The following is a 23925-nucleotide window of genomic DNA, read 5'->3' on the forward strand; positions in this document are numbered from 1 at the left end:
GACGGAACGCTACAAGCTCTGCTACCCTGCCTACTGCATGGTCTATTATGACACTAGAAGCAGACAAGCATTCATAATATACTGTTTTATGGGTTTTTTATGAACATGAATCAATTTTTAAATATGACATATTTAATTTTGCTCGTTGTCCCAAAGTAATTTTACATAGAAATCTAAGAATAAAGCTATTCCTGTTTATGTGCTGGTATGTTCCTTTTAAACTAACTAAGCTTTCCAAAGGAACAACTGAAACGCCCCAGCACTATACAGCAGTGTTCTAAATTGTAATCCAAATGTGCCTTGCCATATAGAATTTTAAAGTTTCTGAAATGCTATTAAATAATAAAATTAAAGCAGCAGGAAAATTGTGTGTTTTTGGCATTGCCATCATATCAGAATCAGAATAGCAGATGAATTCCAAATTAACAAGTTAAATGTGTCTCCCTGTATATAGTATTATTTAGAAGCAGGGAATACACCTTCCTTGTTGACATAGCTACAGCTGAGTCATGCACTTACACAGAGAGAGGCTCAGCTTCTGATTGGTTGCCTGTGCAGTAGTTTACACGTACACATTTAGAATGGTAACTGAGTGATGGACAGGCAGGTAGATGTGTGAATATCAGACTAAACAGGTCAGTCATGTGCAGCTGCTTGCTATTGGAGTATATCCAATTATTTTTGGAGGGCAATGGAATTACTCTTTTTTTTTTTTTTTTTAATCAAAGAATTTCTTTAAAAACATTCCCATTAGAAAATGGATGTCAAGTGATTGTGTAAACCTACACTACAATTTTATTATAATGCAGAAAATGACTAGAATGTGCCTTTTAAATATACTATTAGTATTAGTATATGATTTTTGTATTCTCCTTGGCATGCCTTGAACTCTAACTGCAGTGGGAGAATGAAATAAAAGTCGGTGCAGATAGCATTCTCTGATTACATTGTTGACTTTCCTTTTAGATGCTTTCAGGCATAAAAATACTGGAATGGAAATGTCTACAGATTACACCCTTTTTCTGTACTTTAAACTTTACTCTCTGAAAAATCTCAGCATTTCTGTCCTGTCCATGTCTAGTTCTTCAATAAGTAATTGTATAGTATAGACTACTAGTATTATCACAAAACTATTTTTGGATGATAGAAAATAGACTTTCAGTATACTTTCCCTTTAACCTCATAGCACTGTGTTTTGATTATGTGGCAAACTATTTGTAACTGATTCTGTACATTTTTTAGATACTCAGCAGCCCTCAGAGGCTTTTTGATTTAGCCGGTCCATGCCATTCTGAACCAGAAACAAGAAAACGGTCTATTTCAAAGAGAAAGTCTCATTTGGACCTTCTTAAGCTGTAAGTAGTGTTTGGTGTCTATGCTATTCCTTTTCTATCTACTTCCTATCTATTAAGTAAATGAATGCTACAAAAAAAGCTATTTAAACTTGATTTTTCTTTTTATTATAAAGTTTTATTAAATTGAATGGATGTCCCACAAACAATTGCTTTGTCATTTTTCATATTATTTGGTGTAACTGCATATTGCAAATTTAAACTGCAAGCAATGCCAGAATATATTATTTGTTGACACTATTGAAATATATATATTTTCAAAGAAAAAAATGCAATGCCACTTCTATGTGGAAAACATTGAAATTCCAGGGGCCAGCTCTCTCTTTTTTGCAAATTCAAAACGTACACTCTGTGCTTCCACTAATACTCTGCATTCAAATGCTTCTAGAAAAAATATTTATTTTGGTTTTGTTTTGGTGGGGAGCACTGCCTTTAAATGGGCACAACTCAAAATTACACTTTTATGATTTAGATAAAGCATGCAATAAAAAAAACCATTTCCAATATACTTCATTTAGAAAATGTGCACAGTATTTTTATACGCACTCTTTCTGATGCACTAGCTCCTACTAAGCATGTGCAAGAGTTCACTGTATATATGTATATGAATTTTTGATTGGATGATGCCTGTTGCATGAAGAAATGAGCTTGGAAAATAAAAGTAACTTTGACATTTAACAGACATTGAGGCCCATTTATCAAGCTCTGGATGGCGATGAAGACTCGCCAGAAAACAGCAGTTATGAAGCAGCGGTCTAAAAACCGCTGCTCCATAACCCTGTCCGCCTGTTCTGATGAGGCGGACAGGAATCGCCACAATTCAACCCGATCGAGTACGATCGGGTTGATTGACACCTCCATGCTGGCGGCCCATTGGCCGCGAGTCTGCAGGGGACGGCGTCGCACCAGCAGCTCTTGTGAGCTGCTGGTGCAATGCTGAATACGGAGAGCGTATTTCTTTCCGCATTCAGTGATGTCTGTCGGACCTGATCCGCACTGTCGCATCAGGTCCGAGAGACATTTGGTAAATCGGCCTCTATATATACAGTATATATATATATATATATATATATATATATATATATATATATATATATATATAGATAGATAAATAGAAACATTTGAGACTGTATACAACATACCGTGGGTATACCTTTACTAAATTTTACCATTTTGATGTTTTTGCATTGTCAGAAGCTGCCTTTGGTAGAAAGGTCCTTCAGACAGTTGTCTTGGTTTGATGATTGTGCCTATAATATTAATTTTTGCCATAAAAGACATTATTTTGGGTTTTGGATTTAATTTCTCAGCAAAAAAAGCTGTTTTTATTGTATCCCTCCCTTTATTATTACTCATTGGATTTCCACATTTTGAGTATTATATCCCATACGTAACAGCTTGTGGACTCTCGCCACCTATATGAAAGAAAACATAATTAATATCTAACCTGATAAATTAATTACTTTCATGGTGGCGAGTGTCCACAAGGCCCCACTCATTTGGGTTTTGTTGTTTTGGTGAAAGCACATCTTTTTTCCTGCTCCTCATTTTTGACTTTTACTCCTTAACCACCACTTGGCTATACGTTAAACTGAGGTATGAGTGAGTGGGAGGTGTTTTATAGGATTTTGAGGTTTGGGAAACTTTGCCTCCTCCTGGTAGGAATGTATATCCCATATGTAACAGCTGGTGGACTCTCGCCACCATGAAAACATTTTTTTTTACTAGGTAGATATAAATTATGTTTTTTTTTATTGCATATCAACTCTTGTGGCCAGGTCCGGGCCGTTAGATCTTAGGTGACGGCCTAACACACAGATCTCATCATGCCCCCGGCATGCTGGGTAAAGTAGAAGGACGGAGTAGTCTAAACTGTTAAACGTTTCCTCAAGACTATCTGACTCATGGATGAGCAGACGGATACTTTTACAACAGGGGAGATTTAAGGTGATGTGCATGCTGAGCAGCAGGTTTCCTCGTTGGTCTCTGCTAGTCGGGCAAGTGATGCAAGTAGTGTTGAAGGCCCTTTAATAAACCCTTGCAAGCTAGAGGATCATCCTGGCTATTTCCTGTCTCTTGCACAGGGGGATACGGCCAGTTCACTGGTGCGAGATGCTGGCAACTTATGTGGTTGGATAGAGGATCATTCAGTGGGCGTGTTAGCAATGCAACTACTGAACCCTGCCTTAGTGGTACACTACTAGAAGACAAGGTTAGAGACAAGTATAGCATTTGATTAGTATTTACAACAGCACCTGTATTGTTGTTGATGACAGTGGCTTACTATGATACTTGAGTAATAATGTTTATTTTCTGACAGATTTCTGTTTTATATTTTAAATATTTCTTTTTATTGAGGATTTGCAGACATTACAACTTATAATAACAGTCACATGAGTTACAAATTAGATCCATAAAGCAATAAAACAAATGAACAAGTTAAACTGAAATAGTAATTGCTACACTAGGTGACCTGAGTTTGTGTATCCCCCATTTTATAATAGTAATAGCTTGTTGAGGCGACTACTGAGCTCACCACCCGTTGGTCATATAGTTATGAAAATGAAACATAAATGGTAGTCTCTAGGAAGGCCACTCCTGGACCTTCTGAATACATATAAGGGGGGAAGGTAAAGTCAGCGGGCAAAAAGCTACATAAAGGGGGGGCGGAGCCTATATAGTATGAATTAGGATTACTCAAAGTATATTTCTTCTGTTAAGTGTGATCAGTCCACGGGTCATCATTACTTCTGGGATATTACTCCTCCCCAACAGGAAGTGCAAGAGGATTCACCCAGCAGAGCTGCATATAGCTCCTCCCCTCTACGTCACTCCCAGTCATTCTCTTGCACCCAACGACTAGATAGGATGTGTGAGAGGACTATGGTGATTTTACTTAGTTTTATATCTTCAATCAAAAGTTTGTTATTTTAAAATAGCACCGGAGTGTGTTATTACCTCTCTGGCAGAGTTTGAAGAAGAATCTACCAGAGTTTTTGTTATGATTTTAGCCGGAGTAGTTAAGATCATATTGCTGTTTCTCGGCCATCTGAGGAGAGGTAAACTTCAGATCAGGGGACAGCGGGCAGATGAATCTGCATAGAGGTATGTAGCAGCTTTTATTTTCTGACAATGGAATTGATGAGAAAATCCTGCCATACCGATATAATGTCATGTATGTATACTTTACACTTCAGTATTCTGGGGAATGGTACTTCACTAGAATTACACTGTAAGAAGTACATAAAGCTGTTTATTAATTAAAAATTATGTTTAACGTTTTTGCTGGAATGTAAAATCGTTTTCATTTGCTGAGGTACTGAGTGAATAAATGTTTGGGCACTATTTTTCCACTTGGCAGTTGCTTAATCTTTTTTCTGACAGTTTCTGTTCTCTCTCACTGCTGTGTGTGAGGGGGAGGGGCCGTTTTTTGGCGCTTTTACTACGCATCAAATATTTCAGTCAGCAGCTCATTGTATTTCCTGCATGATCCGGTTCATCTCTACAGAGCTCAGGGGTCTTCAAAACTTATTTTGAGGGAGGTAATTTCTCTCAGCAGAGCTGTGAGAATTATAGTTGACTGAGATAAAAAACGTTTATTCTGTATTTTGTTTCCTGCTTTCAGAATTTGTTATCTTTGCTAATGGGATTAAACCTTTGCTAAAGTTGTGTTGTTTACACTATAACTGTTTTCAATTTATTAATTTTCAACTGTCATAGATTTTCTGTGCTTCTTAAAGGCACAGTACGTTTTTAATATTATTCTAATTGAATTGTATTCCAAGTTGCAAGTTTATTTGCTAGTGTGTTAAACATGTCTGATTCAGAGGATGATACCTGTGTCATTTGTTGCAATGCCAAAGTGGAGCCCAATAGAAATTTATGTACTAACTGTATTGATGCTACTTTAAATAAAAGTCAATCTGTACAAATTGAACAAATTTCACCAAACAACGAGGGGAGAGTTATGCCGACTAACTCGCCTCACGTGTCAGTACCTGCATCTCCCGATCGGGAGGTGCGTGATATTGTAGCGCCGAGTACATCTGGGCGGCCATTACAAATCACATTACAGGATATGGCTACTGTTATGACTGACGTTTTGGCTAAATTACCAGAACTAAGAGGTAAGCGTGATCACTCTGGGGTGAGAACAGAGTGCGCTGATAATATTAGGGCCATGTCAGACACTGCGTCACAGGTGGCAGAACATGAAGACGGAGAACTTCATTCTGTGGGTGACGGTTCTGATCCAAACAGACTGGATTCAGATATTTCAAATTTTAAATTTAAACTGGAAAACCTCCGTGTATTACTAGGGGAGGTGTTAGCGGCTCTGAATGATTGTAACACAGTTGCAATACCAGAGAAAATGTGTAGGTTGGATAAATATTTTGCGGTACCGGCGAGTACTGAGGTTTTTCCTATACCTAAGAGACTTACTGAAATTGTTACTAAGTAGTGGGATAGACCCGGTGTGCCGTTCTCACCCCCTCCGATATTTAGAAAAATGTTTCCAATAGACGCCACCACACGGGACTTATGGCAAACGGTCCCTAAGGTGGAGGGAGCAGTTTCTACTTTAGCTAAGCGTACCACTATCCCGGTGGAGGATAGCTGTGCTTTTTCAGATCCAATGGATAAGAAATTAGAGGGTTACCTTAAGAAAATGTTTGTTCAACAAGGTTTTATATTGCAACCACTTGCATGCATTGCGCCGATCACGGCTGCAGCGGCATTCTGGATTGAGTCTCTGGAAGAGAACATTAGTTCAGCTACTCTGGACGACATTACGGACAGGCTTAGAGTCCTTAAACTAGCTAATTCATTCATTTCGGAGGCCGTAGTACATCTTACTAAACTTACGGCGAAGAATTCAGGATTCGCCATTCAGGCACGCAGGGCGCTGTGGCTAAAATCCTGGTCAGCTGATGTTACTTCTAAGTCTAAATTGCTTAATATACCTTTCAAAGGGCAGACCTTATTCGGGCCCGGGTTGAAAGAGATTATCGCTGACATTACAGGAGGTAAAGGCCATGCCCTGCCTCAGGACAAAGCCAAACTTAAGGCTAGACAGTCTAATTTTCGTTCCTTTCGTAATTTCAAAGCTGGAGCAGCATCAACTTCCTCTGCACCAAAACAGGAAGGAGCCGTTGCTCGCTACAGACAAGGCTGGAAACCTAACCAGTCCTGGAACAAGGGCAAGCAGACCAGGAAACCTGCTGCTGCCCCTAAAACAGCATGAATTGAGGGCCCCCGATCCGGGATCGGATCTAGTGGGGGGCAGACTTTCTCTCTTCGCCCAGGCTTGGGCAAGAGATGTCCAGGATCCCTGGGCGCTAGAGATAATATCTCAGGGATACCTTCTGGACTTCAAATACTCTCCTCCAAGAGAGAGATTTCATCTGTCAAGGTTGTCAACAATCCAGACAAAGAAAGAGGCGTTTCTACGCTGCGTACAAGAGCTCTTGTTAATGGGAGTAATCCATCCTGTTCCACGATTGGAACAGGGACGGGGGTTTTACTCAAATCTGTTTGTGGTTCCCAAAAAAGAGGGAACTTTCAGACCAATCCTGGACTTAAAGATCCTAAACAAATTCCTAAGAGTTCCATCGTTCAAGATGGAGACTATTCGGACAATTTTACCTATGATCCAAGAGGGTCAGTACATGACCACTGTAGATTTAAAGGATGCCTACCTTCACATACCGATTCACAAAGATCATTACCGGTACCTAAGGTTTGCCTTCCTAGACAGGCATTACCAGTTTGTGGCCCTTCCATTCGGATTGGCTACAGCTCCAAGAATCTTCACAAAGGTTCTGGGTGCTCTTCTGGCGGTACTAAGACCGCGGGGAATCTCGGTAGCTCCATACCTAGACGACATTCTGATTCAAGCTTCAAGCTTTCAAACTGCCAAGTCTCATACAGAGTTAGTACTGGCATTTCTAAGGTCACATGGATGGAAGGTGAACGAAAAGAAAAGTTCACTCGTTCCACTCACAAGAGTTCCCTTCCTGGGGACTCTTATAGATTCTGTAGAAATGAAGATTTACCTGACAGAGGACAGGCTAACAAGACTTCAAAGTGCTTGCCGCACCCTTCATTCCATTCAACACCCGTCAGTGGCTCAATGCATGGAGGTAATCGGCTTAATGGTAGCGGCAATGGACATAGTACCCTTTGCACGCTTACACCTCAGACCACTGCAACTGTGCATGCTAAGTCAGTGGAATGGGGATTACTCAGACTTATCCCCTTCTCTGAATCTGGATCAAGAGACCAGAAATTCTCTTCTATGGTGGCTTTCTCGGCCACATCTGTCCAGGGGGATGCCATTCAGCAGACCAGACTGGACAATTGTAACAACAGACGCCAGCCTTCTAGGTTGGGGTGCCGTCTGGAATTCTCTGAAGGCTCAGGGACAATGGAGTCAGGAGGAGAGTCTCCTGCCAATAAACATTCTGGAATTGAGAGCAGTTCTCAATGCCCTCCTGGCTTGGCCCCAGTTGACAACTCGGGGGTTCATCAGGTTTCAGTCGGACAACATCACGACTGTAGCTTACATCAACCATCAGGGAGGGACAAGAAGCTCCCTAGCTATGATGGAAGTATCAAAGATAATTCGCTGGGCAGAGTCTCACTCTTGCCACCTGTCAGCAATCCACATCCCGGGAGTGGAGAACTGGGAGGCGGATTTCTTAAGTCGTCAGACTTTTCATCCGGGGGAGTGGGAACTCCATCCGGAGGTCTTTGCCCAAATACTTCGACGTTGGGGCAAACCAGAGATAGATCTCATGGCGTCTCGACAGAACGCCAAGCTTCCTCGTTACGGGTCCAGATCCAGGGATCCAGGAGCAGTCCTGATAGATGCCCTGACAGCACCTTGGGACTTCAGGATGGCTTACGTGTTTCCACCCTTCCCGATGCTTCCTCGATTGATTGCCAGAATCAAACAAGAGAGAGCATCAGTGATTCTAATAGCTCCTGCGTGGCCACGCAGGACTTGGTATGCAGACCTGGTGGACATGTCATCCTGTCCACCTTGGTCTCTACCTCTGAAACAGGACCTTCTGATACAGGGTCCCTTCAAACATCAAAATCTAACTTCTCTGAAGCTGACTGCTTGGAAATTGAACGCTTGATTTTATCAAGACGTGGGTTTTCTGAGTCAGTTATTGATACCTTAATACAGGCTAGGAAGCCTGTTACCAGAAAGATTTACCATAAGATATGGCGTAAATACCTATATTGGTGTGAATCCAAAGGTTACTCTTGGAGTAAGGTTAGGATTCCTAGGATATTGTCTTTTCTACAAGAAGGTTTGGAAAAGGGTTTATCTGCTAGTTCATTAAAGGGACAGATCTCAGCTCTGTCCATTCTGTTACACAAACGTCTGTCAGAAGTTCCTGACGTCCAGGCTTTTTGTCAGGCTTTGGCCAGGATTAAGCCTGTGTTTAAAACTGTTGCTCCACCATGGAGTTTAAACCTTGTTCTTAATGTTTTACAGGGCGTTCCGTTTGAACCCCTTCATTCCATTGATATAAAGTTGTTATCTTGGAAAGTTCTATTTTTAATGGCTATTTCCTCGGCTCGAAGAGTCTCTGAATTATCAGCCTTACATTGTGATTCTCCTTATTTGATTTTTCATTCGGATAAGGTAGTTCTGCGTACTAAACCTGGGTTCTTACCTAAGGTAGTTACTAACAGGAATATCAATCAAGAGATTGTTGTTCCTTCCTTGTGCCCAAATCCTTCTTCAAAGAAGGAACGTCTACTGCACAACCTGGATGTAGTCCGTGCTCTAAAATTTTACTTACAGGCAACTAAGGAATTTCGACAAACGTCTTCTCTGTTTGTCGTTTACTCTGGGCAGAGGAGAGGTCAAAAAGCTTCTGCTACCTCTCTTTCTTTTTGGCTTCGTAGCATAATTCGTTTAGCTTATGAGACTGCTGGACAGCAGCCTCCTGAAAGAATTACAGCTCATTCTACTAGAGCTGTGGCTTCCACTTGGGCCTTCAAGAATGAGGCCTCTGTTGAGCAGATTTGCAAGGCTGCAACTTGGTCTTCGCTTCATACTTTTTCCAAATTTTACAAATTTGACACTTTTGCTTCATCGGAGGCTATTTTTGGGAGAAAGGTTCTTCAGGCAGTGGTTCCTTCTGTATAGAGAGCCTGCCTATCCCTCCCGTCATCCGTGTACTTTTGCTTTGGTATTGGTATCCCAGAAGTAATGATGACCCGTGGACTGATCACACTTAACAGAAGAAAACATAATTTATGCTTACCTGATAAATTCCTTTCTTCTGTAGTGTGATCAGTCCACGGCCCGCCCTGTTTTTAAGGCAGGTAAATATTTTTTAATTTATACTCCAGTCACCACTTCACCCTTGGCTTTTCCTTTCTCGTTGGTCCTTGGTCGAATGACTGGGAGTGACGTAGAGGGGAGGAGCTATATGCAGCTCTGCTGGGTGAATCCTCTTGCACTTCCTGTTGGGGAGGAGTAATATCCCAGAAGTAATGATGACCCGTGGACTGATCACACTACAGAAGAAAGGAATTTATCAGGTAAGCATAAATTATGTTTTCTTGCCTTCCGGTAGGCTAAGGTAATCTAGGGGAAACCTCCTATATAGCGACATTAGATGAGCTAAAGGCAGTGAGGGGCTGCTATATGAGCTTACCGAAAAACAAGCAATAAGTATCATATGAGAAATAAAACTCATGAAACCATATTTAAAATACATTAAACTCTTGTAAACATTGGTTCTGCTAAGAATACTAGTCAGGTCCCACTCTCAGAGTGTCTAGGGTAAGATCAGAAAGATAGTCATACATATATATTAATAAACATGTAATACAATACAGCTAAGCTAAATAGTATGCTGGGGTTCCTAGTAATACAACCTCTTTTAACCTGACTCGTGTCACTTTAGTACTTTATGAATAGGAAAGGAAACTGGGAAGGATCCTCACTAAGACAAATGGTCATCTTTAGACTTATACAAACCTATAGGGGCCTGAGAGATACAAAATACGGATATAATATGAGAGTGGAATGCAGTAAGTTTCAGTTTGCAAAAATAATTACCCTAATGTATAACGTTTATATTGAAGGGTTATCCCCACTCAAAAGAGATTAATCCCCCTTGGCCCTGTTAGGGGTTCAAATGTTAACTTTTGTATAATCACAATAATATAGTAACGGCTACCTATGCATCTATTATTAATAATGATAAGCCAATAAGCTGTGGTCAATTAACCTGCTGACCTTGCGCCAATATTAGTTCGCCGTTTTGCTATAGGGTTAACCACCGGATACACTGGGTTAAGTGTGAGAAAGCAAGTACAATAGATAATGAGGGGTATACCAGCAACATGCTACTAAGTATTAACAGGCATAATCACTTGTGATACACACGTATATGCTAGTAAAAATATCTTTCTAGTTTGCCTACTAGGCTATCGTCAGGTTACTAGACCATGCAGAACAATGGGATGAAAAAACGCTTAACCTGCCATGAGTTTAAAATTCAATATTACTCCTTGGCCTGTACAATAAAAGATCTTACACACACACTCAAGAATATACCACAACCATAATAACAAGATAATAAGTAAAAAATAGGAAGTAAGCTAATTTCCCACTAGTAGTTAGATGTTTTGTATATCAGCTGAGACATAGGTATAACATTACCTTGTAAACTAAAGGGTTATTTAAGACAGACCCAAGATCATATGCAGTTAAACTAGCGTATTTAAGAAAGTCTATCAAGAGATGTAGTTAAATTAAAAAAGACAAAATATATATGAGTCAGATAGAGCCTATCTGGATCTAGCCCCTGCTATATTTAGCAATTTGTGAGCTGTAGGTGTCGTAGTAATGAAAATAAAATAAATTAACTGTCCACTAAAGGAAATATAGTCTAAAATTACAAAGGCGCATTTCTGCTGATTTAAACCTAATAGTATGTGTTCTATGTCTGAAAATGTGAAAGGTTCATATGGGTGACCCCTGTTATCAAGCATGCAATATCAAATGCATGTGCATGATAAACCAAGAACCTAAAAGGTGTGATATATTTGTGTAAATTATAGGGGACTGTAAAGCTGCGGATGGAGCTTAATTAACATTATAAGTGGAGTTACATGCAGTATGATAAACTGTACATCAACAGCATAGGTGACCCATTTTGCCAGATACTGTATAGGTAATTAATTTTAAACCAACCTAACATGGGGGTAAAGAAATAAATAAGGAGGGACTGTCCGAGTCTATCTAGAAACAATAGGGTTTCCAGAGCAAAACTTGCATTCAAAGCTGGAAAGTAAGTCTTAGGTCTTTTGCAGCATGTAATCAGTCTGTTAGCCAGTATTAACTTTCTGAGGCCTAGATTTAGAGTTCGGCGGTAGCCGTCAAAACCAGCGTTAGAGGCTCCTAACGCTGGTTTTGGGCGCCCGCTGGTATTTGGAGTCAGTGATTAAAGGGTCTAACGCTCACTTTACAGCCGCGACTTTTCCATACCGCAGATCCCCCTACGCCATTTGCGTAGCCTATCTTTTCAATGGGATCTTCCTAACGCCGGTATTTAGAGTCGTTTCTGCAGTGAGCGTTAGAGCTCTAACGACAAGATTCCAGCCGCCTGAAAATAGCAGGAGTTAAGAGCTTTCTGGCTAACGCCGGTTTATAAAGCTCTTAACTACTGTACCCTAAAGTACACTAACACCCATAAACTACCTATGTACCCCTAAACCGAGGTCCCCCCACATCGCCGCCACTCGATTAAAATTTTTAACCCCTAATCTGCCGACCGCCACCTACGTTATACTTATGTACCCCTAATCTGCTGCCCCTAACACCGCCGACCCCTGTATTATATCTATTAACCCCTAACTTGCCCCCCACAACGTCGCCGCAAGCTACTTAAAATAATTAACCCCTAATCTTCCGACCGCAAATCGCCGCCACCTACGTTATCCCTATGTACCCCTAATCTGCTACCCCTAACATCGCCGACCCCTATGTTATATTTATTAACCCCTAATCTGCCCCCCACAACGTCGCCGACACCTACCTACACTTATTAACCCCTAATCTGCCGAGCGGACCTGAGCGCTACTATAATAAAGTTATTAACCCCTAATCCGCCTCACTAACCCTATCATAAATAGTATTAACCCCTAATCTGCCCTCCCTAACATCGCCGACACCTAACTTCAATTATTAACCCCTAATCTGCCGACCGGAGCTCACCGCTATTCTAATAAATGTATTAACCCCTAAAGCTAAGTCTAACCCTAACACTAACACCCCCCTAAGTTAAATATAATTTTTATCTAACGAAATAAATTAACTCTTATTAAATAAATAATTCCTATTTAAAGCTAAATACTTACCTGTAAAATACATCCTAATATAGCTACAATATAAATTATAATTATATTATAGCTATTTTAGGATTAATATTTATTTTACAGGCAACTTTGTAATTATTTTAACCAGGTACAATAGCTATTAAATAGTTAAGAACTATTTAATAGTTACCTAGTTAAAATAATTACAAATTTACCTGTAAAATAAATCCTAACCTAAGATATAATTAAACCTAACACTACCCTATCAATAAAATAATTAAATAAACTACCTACAATTACCTACAATTAACCTAACACTACACTATCAATAAATTAATTAAACACAATTGCTACAAATAAATACAATTAAATAAACTATCTAAAGTACAAAAAATAAAAAAGAACTAAGTTACAGAAAATAATAAAATATTTACAAACATAAGAAAAATATTACAACAATTTTAAACTAATTACACCTACTCTAAGCCCCCTAATAAAATAACAAAGCCCCCCAAAATAAAAAATTCCCTACCCTATTCTAAAATACAAATATTACAAGCTCTTTTACCTTACCAGCCCTGAACAGGGCCCTTTGCGGGGCATGCCCCAAGAATTTCAGCTCTTTTGCCTGTAAAAAAAAACATACAATACCCCCCCCCCAACATTACAACCCACCACCCACATACCCCTAATCTAACCCAAACCCCCCTTAAATAAACCTAACACTACCCCCCTGATGATCTTCCTACCTTGTCTTCACCATGCCAGGTTCACCGATCCGTCCTGGCTCCAAGATCTTCATCCAACCCAAGCGGGGGCTAGACATCCACTGAAGAAGTCCAGAAGAGGGTCCAAAGTCTTCCTCCTATCCGGCAAGAAGAGGACATCCGGACCGGCAAACATCTTCTCCAAGCGGCATCTTCTATCTTCTTCCATCCGATGACGACCGGCTCCATCTTGAAGACCTCCAGCGCGGATCCATCCTCTTCTTCCGACGACTAGACGACGAATGACGGTTCCTTTAAGGGACGTCATCCAAGATGGCGTCCCTCGAATTCCGATTGGCTGATAGGATTCTATCAGCCAATCGGAATTAAGGTAGGAATTTTCTGATTGGCTGATGGAATCAGCCAATCAGAATATAGTTCAATCCGATTGGCTGATCCAATCAGCCAATCAGATTGAGCTCGCATTCTATTGGCTGTTCCGATCAGCCAATAGAATGCGAGCTCAATCTGATTGGCTGATTGGATCAGCCAATCGGATTGAACTATATTCTGATTGGCTGATTCCATCAGCCAATCAGAAAATTCCTACCTTAATTCCGATTGGCTGATAGAATCCTATCAGCCAATCGGAATTCGAGGGACGCCATCTTGGATGACGTCCCTTAAAGGAACCGTCATTCGTCGTCTAGTCGTCGGAAGAAGAGGATGGATCCGCGCTGGAGGTCTTCAAGATGGAGCCGGTCGTCATCGGATGGAAGAAGATAGAAGATGCCGCTTGGAGAAGATGTTTGCCGGTCCGGATGTCCTCTTCTTGCCGGATAGGAGGAAGACTTTGGACCCTCTTCTGGACTTCTTCAGTGGATGTCTAGCCCCCGCTTGGGTTGGATGAAGATCTTGGAGCCAGGACGGATCGGTGAACCTGGCATGGTGAAGACAAGGTAGGAAGATCATCAGGGGGGTAGTGTTAGGTTTATTTAAGGGGGGTTTGGGTTAGATTAGGGGTATGTGGGTGGTGGGTTGTAATGTTGGGGGGGGGGGTATTGTATGTTTTTTTTTACAGGCAAAAGAGCTGAAATTCTTGGGGCATGCCCCGCAAAGGGCCCTGTTCAGGGCTGGTAAGGTAAAAGAGCTTGTAATATTTGTATTTTAGAATAGGGTAGGGAATTTTTTATTTTGGGGGGCTTTGTTATTTTATTAGGGGGCTTAGAGTAGGTGTAATTAGTTTAAAATTGTTGTAATATTTTTCTTATGTTTGTAAATATTTTATTATTTTCTGTAACTTAGTTCTTTTTTATTTTTTGTACTTTAGATAGTTTATTTAATTTTATTTATTTGTAGGAATTGTGTTTAATTAATTTATTGATAGTGTAGTGTTAGGTTAATTGTAGGTAATTGTAGGTAGTTTATTTAATTATTTTATTGATAGGGTAGTGTTAGGTTTAATTATATCTTAGGTTAGGATTTATTTTACAGGTAAATTTGTTATTATTTTAACTAGGTAACTATTAAATAGTTCTTAACTATTTAATAGCTATTGTACCTGGTTAAAATAATTACAAAGTTGCCTGTAAAATAAATATTAATCCTAAAATAGCTATAATATAATTATAATTTATATTGTAGCTATATTAGGATTTATTTTACAGGTAAGTATTTAGCTTTAAATAGGAATCATTTATTTAATAAGAGTTAATTTATTTCGTTAGATAAAAATTATATTTAACTTAGGGGGGTGTTAGTGTTAGGGTTAGACTTAGCTTTAGGGGTTAATACATTTATTAGAATAGCGGTGAGCTCCGGTCGGCAGATTAGGGGTTAATAATTGAAGGTAGGTGTCGGCGATGTTAGGGAGGGCAGATTAGGGGTTAATACTATTTATGATAGGGTTAGTGAGGCGGATTAGGGGTTAATAACTTTATTATAGTAGCGCTCAGGTCCGCTCGGCAGATTAGGGGTTAATAAGTGTAGGCAGGTGTCGGCGACGTTGTGGGGGGCAGATTAGGGGTTAATAAATATAACATAGGGGTCGGCGATGTTAGGGCAGCAGATTAGGGGTACATAGGGATAACGTAGGTGGCGGCGGTTTACGGAGCGGCAGATTAGGGGTTAAAAGTGTAATGCAGGGGTCAGCGATAGCGGGGGCGGCAGATTAGGAGTTAATAAGTGTAAGGTTAGGGGTGTTTAGACTCGGGGTACATGTTAGGGTGTTAGGTGCAGACTTAGGAGGTGTTTCCCCATAGGAAACAATGGGGCTGCGTTAGGAGCTGAACGCTGCTTTTTTGCAGGTGTTAGGTTTTTTTTCAGCTCAAACAGCCCCATTGTTTCCTATGGGAGAATCGTGCACGAGCACGTTTTTGATGCCGGCCGCGTCCGTAAGCAACTCTGGTATCGAGAGTTGCATTTGCGGTAAAAATGCTCTACGCTCCTTTTTTGGAGCCTAACGCAGCATTTGTTTGAACTCTCGATACCAGAGTTAAATTTATGGTGCGGCCAGAAAAAAACCCGTGGAGCGTTAACAGCCCTTTTACCGCCGAACTCTAAATCTAGGCCTGAGAGACCTAAAAATCTTGTGGGGAACACCATTCAATACAGTATAGATAAAGTTCTAGTCTAGGCGTTCTACCAAAATTACTCAATTAAGGAGAGGAAATATTACTAATATAAATAATGGGAAAAGGAATTACAAATGTATATATCGTATGGTGATGACAAGCAGAAGGGCTTTTATAAAACTGACGCTAAAACTCTAATCTCTAAACTTTACTGAGTTCTTATTAACACCTCTCTTTCATCCAGACCTGCCAAGGGCTAAAACTTGCTATTAATTTGCATTTTTAATCACAATAAAGAACTTTGAAATAATGCACATAAAGACATATCAAGTGATAGTAACAATAAGAGTCAATAAACGAAGTTCCAATATAACTGTTAGTGTAGGGTGCCAATCAGTGGAATCCAAAGTCAGTGCCCTAACTCGTTAACAACATGCAGTCCTCATCCAATACCTCTTGCAAACTGGAGGGTAGCGGGACCAAGCTGAGACACCTGCAGGGCTCGGGAATATGCAAAGGGAAGCCAAGCAAGATAGGTAGTGAGTATCCCTGGATTCTTGTAAACTGGAAATCGGGTGTAGATGGTATTACAGGGGCGCACCCGAAGATGCATCTCCCTATCGCTAGCTCTGCAGCTTGAGAGGGTTAGAGACTTCCAATCTTGTCGCAGAGAGTCGGCCGCACCTCCCACACAGCAGATTCTAGGTGAGTGATCGGGGGTCTGAGATATGTTGGTTACATGCAGAAGCTGGGGTTTCAAAGAAGGCTGAACGTCCACATACAGGACCATTGTGTCTCCCAATTTAGCATCCGACCTCTCCGTTATTCTGTGGCTTATTGACTTTGTGTATCCTGTAGTATTAACTCCAAGCTCTTTACTGCCTACAGTTTTAGGTCCGATCAGGGTATTTAGTGAACTGTGGCACAGCATGCTACCGCCAACCTCACAGCATACTAATGTAAAACTCCCAGAGTATATGGGAGCTGAGAACTCGTCGGGGCTCAGGCTGGTATCACCGGAAACCGTGCTTTCAGGTCTAGAGATCAGAGTCCCCGCGTTTGGACACTCCGTTAGCTTTAGGTGTTGTTCCCTCATACGCATAGGTTGACCCTCTCTAAACTCGGTCATTGCCATCTTTGGGGCAGGAAGGTCTGGAATAGGCCCACCTGGGCCTGGCTTGTTTTGTTCTTCCTCGCCGTACTGAGTTATAGCATATTCTTTAGGCCAGACAGAGCATTCACTGCTCGTGCCTCTACAAGCTGCGGTGAGGTCTGTGAAGTAATAGTCCATCTTATCCTCTAAGTCTTTAAGAAGGGATTGTAAAGTGACGTAGGTTCCTTCCATGGTCATGGCATAGAAAAGGCCTCGTGGCTATATCCCTATGAAGCCAAAACTTGCCGCTATGAAAACGGTACTCATCTCTTCAAAGATACCAATAGGTGCTGGGGCTATCTAAAAGCAGTTAGGAGGTAGTTAAACAGGCCCATTTATCAAAGGGCTTGCGGACCTGATCCGACACTGCGGATCAGGTCCGCAAGACCTCGCTAAATGCGGAGAGCAATACGCTCTCCGCATTTAACATTGCACCAGCAGCTCACAAGAGCTGCTGGTGCAACGCCGCCCCCTGCTGACTCGTGGCCAATCGGCCGCCAGCAGGGAGCTGTCAATCAACCCGATCGTATTCGATCGGGTTGATGTCTGGCGATTCCTGTCCGCCTGTTCAGAGCAGGCGGACAGGGTTATGGAGCAGCGGTCTTTAGACCGCTGCTTCATAAGTTGTGTTTCTGGCGAGTCTGAAGACTCGCCAGAAACACGGCCCTTCAAGCTCCATACGGAGCTTGATAAATGGGCCTGAAAGTGTCTTTTATGCGCTTATTCAGTGATAGCCACTCTCCTTAATTTACTTATGGCCGGAGCTCTGTGCAACACGTTCTGTATGAGCTTGTGAATCTGTTTAATTTGGCGGAGACTAGTTTCATCTTTTTTCTACCTATTTTTCAACTAGATTACGAGTTTTGAGCGATATAGGGAAATTAACGACCGCCACAAAAGCGGCGGTATTTCACCTCCCTATAGCGCTGCTATTACAGGTTTGAAAAAACCCGGCTTATGCGGGCGATATGGTGGCGTTGAGCTCCATACCTCACCCAAATACAAGCAGTGTTTTGACGTGCTCGTGCACGATTTCCCCATAGACATCAATTGGGAGAGCCTAAAAAAAAAAAAAAAAAAAGCCTAACACCTTCGATCGCGTAATGAAAAACTCCGTAACGCAGCCCCATTGATGTCTATGGTGAAAGAAAAAGTTATGTTTAAACCTAACACCCTAGCATAAAAACCACGTCTAAACACCCCTAATCTGCCGCCCCCGACATTGCCGCAACCTACATTACAGTTATTAACCCCTAATCTGCCGTCCCCAACATCGCCGCCAACTACATTACAGTTATTCATTCCTAATCTGCCATCCCTAACATCGCCGCCACCTACATTACAGTTATTAACCCCTAATCTGCTGCCCCTAACATCACCGCCACCTACATTACAGTTATTAACCCCTAATCTGCCGCCCCCAACATCCCCGCCACCTACATAAATTTATTAACCACTAATCTGCTTGCCCTAACATCGCTGCCACCTACCTACACTTATTAGCCCCTAATCTGCCGCCCCCAATGTCGACTCCACTATACTAAAGTTATTAACCCCTAAACCTCTGGCCTCCCACATCACTAACACTACATAAATATATTAACCCCTAAACCTAACCCTAAAGTAACCCTAAGCCTAAACCTAAAACCCCCTAACTTAAATATAATTAAAATAAATCTAAATAAAACGTACATTTATTACCTAAATAATTCCTATTTAAAACTAAATACATACTTACCTGTAAAATAAAACCTAAGCTAGCTATAATATTACTAATAGTTATATTGTAGCTATCTTAGGTTTTATTTTTATTTCACAGGTAAATTTGTATTTATTTTAACTAGGTAGAATGGTTAGTAAATAGTTATTATCTATTTACTAGCTACCTAGTTAAAATAAATACAAACTTACCTGTCAAATAAAACCTAACCTGCCTTACACTAAAACCTAACATTACAATAAAATTAAATTAATTAACTTAATAAAATACAATTATCTAAATTACAACAAAAAAAAACAAACACTAAATTACACAAAATAAAAAATGAAATTATCAAAAATAAAAATGAATTACTCCTAATAGCCCTATCAAAACAAAAATGTGGTTGCACCTCCTTGGGTACCGGTTCTCTGTATATGGTATCCAAAAGTTCCTCAGGGGTTACTACCTTGTAGCCGGCTCCGGTTTCCGGATGTCCAGTTTTCCGGATATGTTCTTGTCTTGGATATCTGACCGCATCTCTTAGATGGGTCTTGGGGGGTTCAGTCTTTCCCATTTTGAGAATTCCACCTGCCCTTTCAGGGGGGTTTTGTTTTTCTCTTATTGGAGGCTTGCAAATAGCCTGAGGGGTAGTTTAGCTGCCTAGCAATCTGTTGCAGCTATTTGCACAATCGGTGTTGCCTTTGCCGGCTGTCTGCTGCCGCCTACTCCATGCCTGTGGGTGGGTGAGTAGTTATATTTGTCTTTCTACTCCGCTTAGGGAGATTAGAGCATACCACAGTATCCACCAAGTGCCCTGGAGGTCTTCCTCTGTTCAGAGGGCTCCCTTCTACCTTGCGTGCAGGATGTCATGAAAGGTTGCATTCTGGTATTGTGCCCTCACTGTTGGTTCATAGTCACTCTTTTGCCTGGGAGTGTCCCTTTTTGTAGGGTAAGGATCATGCCAGCCTTGTTAGCAAATGGTGGTGTTTGCTCTACCTTTGGAACCGTTCAATTAGTTCCCCTCCTTTTTCCTTACTAATGATTTGGGTGGTCTGGGGAATGGTTTCTTTCCCTGCTTTCGGACATTACCAGTCGCTTTGGTGCTGAGTTCATTGCCTCTGAGAGGGGTCAGAGGTCTGTTTGGTTGAGCCTGGACCTCATATCTTACTTAGATCTTGTGATCCTTCCTTAACTGGGAGGCTCTGCGGTGTTTCCTTCCTCAGCAGGGGGCTTTCCCTGTGGGTTTTGGATGTTCTCCTACTTCCTTGTTTTTCCTGGGAGGGATTGGGTTTCTGCACTCCTTCTGAATTTTTCCTCTGTGGGAGTCCTGGTGCAGTTCCTAGCTTGGTTGGCTATTGTTAACGGCTGGAGTCTGCTAGGCTTCTGTTGGAGAGGGAAGCCTGTGGCTTCATCTGGAGCACGGGGGGAGTTCTCCCTTGGTCGCTCTTTCATAGTGCAGATCGCACTATGTGTGAGAGATGGGTTCCACCATGTCTCTCTAGGTCTACAGGGTTGGGACGTTACATGGTCCCTTGGATTTCCGTTCAGATTGGGGTAGGGGTTTTTCCCCCCCCTCCCCTTTGTTTGGTCGTTGGAGTTCGTTCTCTATGCATTTTTGTCCTGTTGCAAGCTTTGTTTGCGCTTGGAGTTCGGCTTGGGTTCTTTTTACCCTAGCTTGTTGGTCTTTAGATCTCTGTTGAGTTCTTCTTCTTCTTTTTCCTCTTCCCTTCAGGGGGTATGTCGAGGTCCCCTTCCCTCGGGTTGGGGGTAAGTTTAAGTGTGGGCTTGGAGCCTGCGGGACTTGTCTCCTCGGAGGCTTTGTGCTCGGTGGAATCTACTGGTTCTGAGCGGTCTCTATCTAGGGCCTTGCTGGTTTTAACTGATGGGCAGTTACCTGGTCCTTTAAGGTTTTATCCTTCTGTTTCTGGTGAAGCAGTTGTTTTTTGTCAGGTGTTTGGGTAATTTCAGGCTGTCTACCCACCCTTTTTTTTTCATTCAGTGTCCTCTATAGCTTGGGTATTGTTTTCCCAAAAGTAATGAATGCAGCTGTGGACTCTCCCCATTTAAGAAGAAAAACTTAAATTATGCTTACCTGATCATTTTCTTTTCTTCTGACGGAGAGAGTCCACAGCTCCCCGCCCATGTTGTTATGGGGCGGCTGTTTTATTTTTATATTCTTCTGGCACTTTTGTTTACCCTGATATTTCTCCTACTGTTCCTTGTTCCCTTGGCAGAATGAATGAGGGAAGTGTGGGAGGTATTTAAGCCTTTGGCTGGGGTGTCTTTGCCTCCTCCTGGTGGCCAGGTTCTGAATTCCTAAAGTAATGAATGCAGCTGTGGACTCTCCCCGTCAGAAAAAAAGAAAATTATCAGGTAAGCATAATTTAAGTGTTTTGTAGTTCTAGCTAGAATTTTTACTAGACTCTCATTGAGCCTAGGTCTTCACAATTACATCACTGTAATATATGCAAAAGTACAGCTTTTAGACCCGTAGGAGTATATTATAACCTAAAATGGAGGTTTCTGTTATAATTGTCTAATTCTTTGCAGACTTGCCTGTAAATTAGTAATAGTCCTGCTGTTTTGTTGAGTGAGATTGTATTCAGTATGTCATAGTAAAAGCTATATGTAAGACTTTTCTAAAAACCTGAATAAAAGATTATTTAAAGGAAAAAAAACAGCAAACAACCTACTTGTTTGGTTTTTTTTTGCCAAACAAATACCTACAAATTCTCAGTATAGCCACTGCCCTTAAAGTGACATTATACATTAAATTTTTCTTTGCATAAATGTTCTGTAGATGATCCATTTATATAGCCAATAAAGGTTGTGTTTTGTTTTGTTTTTTGTTTTGTTTTTTAAAGTATAGTTTTGCTTATTTTTAAATAACAGTGTATTGCTTTTTAGACTCCTAACCAATCCCCAAAGATTTAGAAGTATACTGATGTATACCCACACCAGCTCCTGTTGTGGGTATACATCAGTATACTTTCTTATGCAGAGGAAGGGGGAGTGGGGAGTGTCTGCTGTTTTTACAACACAAACACTTTCAGTGGGTGTTCCAGCTAACATTTTCAACAGAGCTAAACTGGGAGCTTCTAATTAAGTTTTTAAAAGGTTATATACTGGATTTTTATATCAGTATCTGTAAATATTATTCTTTATAGTAGTGTCTATTACATATAGTTATATGAAAATTGGTGTATACTGTCCCTTTAAGGAGATGAGGGAGATGAGTTGTTAACAATTTACGTTCTCAAGTTGCATTCTGTCCTCTACTGTGCATGGGTAAGAAACTGACTTCCTGTTTCTCTATCATTTACGGAACAGTAAGCCAGCTCAGGCTACTCTATACGATTTACAACATCAACTATATATGCCTTCCTGTAGAGACCACAGCCCACTTGTAACAGGAACCAAATGAAAAAAGAAAAAATGAGGAATAATACATATTGCAATGATGTCTATTAAGTAAAATCCTCTGTTGTTTTTAGTGCTTTTTTATTACAAAAATGAAATATCCCTTTAATCAACCACCTTTTTTGTAAAGAAGTGCTTACGTAAATTACTCTTGAACCTACTACCCTTCAATTTGAGAATTAAATTATTTACTTATTTAATAATAGATTTATAAATCAGTGTAACTACCTTTTTACATTTAGTAAATATTAAATACTATATATTTTTTGTGTTGTAGAATCATGGATGGAATGACAGAGGCATGCATGAAAGGAGGCATAGAGGCATGTTTTGCATCGGTATCTTGTGTCTGCGCTTTGCTTGGAGCATTAGATGAGCTTAGCCAAGGAAAAGGCCTGAAGGAGGATCAGGTTCAGCATCTTCTTAGACGTCTAGATGATTTAAGAGATGGAGCAGAGTCTAGTAGAGAGTCCATGGAAATTAATGAGGCAGATTTCAGATGGCAGAGGCGCATTCTTTCTTCGGAGCACACGCCTTGGGAACTAGGAACAGAAAAGAGTCCTGATATTAGTATTAGTGTAACTACAGACACTGGCCAGACCACATTAGAAGGAGATATGGGGCAGACAACTCCAGAAGATAACCTTGAAGGCCCTGGAATCAACTTGCACTCCCCAGTTAACAGAGATCACCGAGATAAGGATCCAGAGTTAGATGTAGTAGATCAACCTGATGTTGTCCAGAGAAGCCACATGACAGTATATCCGGACATAACAAACTTTCTGTCTGTGGATAGCAGGACAAGGTCCTACGGCTCAAGATACAGTGAGAGTAATTTTAGTGTTGATGAACAAGATCTTTCTCGGACTGAATTTGACTCTTGTGATCAGTATTCCATGGCAGCAGAAAAGGATTCAGGAAGATCTGATGTGTCTGATATTGGCTCTGATAACTGTTCCCTAGCTGACGAAGATCAGACCCCTCGTGACTGTCCAGGTCACAGATCTTTGCGGACTGCAGCTTTGTCATTGAAACTGCTGAAAAACCAGGAGGCAGATCAGCACAGTGCAAGGCTCTTTGTACAATCCCTGGAAAGTCTTATTCCAAGGCTTCTGACACTGCAGAGAATGGAAGAGGTTGACTCCGCTTTGCAGAACTTTGCACAAACATTTTGTTCAAGTCTGCAAGCAGGTATGTACATGGTCATTATTTTCTTTCTATGAAACTTCCCTAGACAATTTTATAAGAGATCTTATAAATTTGATATGCTGGTTACCATGAAGAGTAACAAATCGCAAATGTGAGTTTCAGCTCTATGTACATTTGAAGTTTGAGTATTCAATCCCTTTAATAGCAGATCACTTGATCTAATGCATGTGAAAACATTTTTTACTCAGGTTCTCACATACATTGTTTCAATTTCTCTTATCCAGAAGCCTTGAACAGTGTAAACTCCTGTTACACATAAAATTATCAGTTTCTCTGGTTTTACTATTTATAGGTATGTATTTGAGTAAAATTTATATTTTATTTTAGTTTTATTCTATAAACTTCTGACATTTCTCCCAAATTCCAAATAAAAATATTGTCATTTTGAGCGTTTATTTGCAGAAAATGACAACTGTTCAAAATAACAAAAAAGATGCAATGTTTTCAGATCTCG

The 23925-nt window shown here is 40.8% G+C and overlaps 1 protein-coding gene across 1 annotated transcript in view; it reads left to right on the forward strand.

The window, feature by feature from the left end:
• The window catches only part of ARFGEF3 (ARFGEF family member 3), a 400722-nt gene that overhangs the window by 179700 nt on the left and 197097 nt on the right, over positions 1 to 23925 (forward strand). Inside the window, exons 12-13 of the mRNA XM_053710627.1 lie at positions 1243 to 1355; positions 22540 to 23453. Coding sequence (XP_053566602.1) covers positions 1243 to 1355; positions 22540 to 23453 — 1027 coding nt within the window. The remainder of the gene's footprint in view (positions 1 to 1242; positions 1356 to 22539; positions 23454 to 23925) is intronic.

This window comes from Bombina bombina, chromosome 4, assembly GCF_027579735.1.
Source record: "Bombina bombina isolate aBomBom1 chromosome 4, aBomBom1.pri, whole genome shotgun sequence".
In the NCBI taxonomy this organism is placed as follows: Eukaryota; Metazoa; Chordata; class Amphibia; order Anura; family Bombinatoridae; genus Bombina; species Bombina bombina.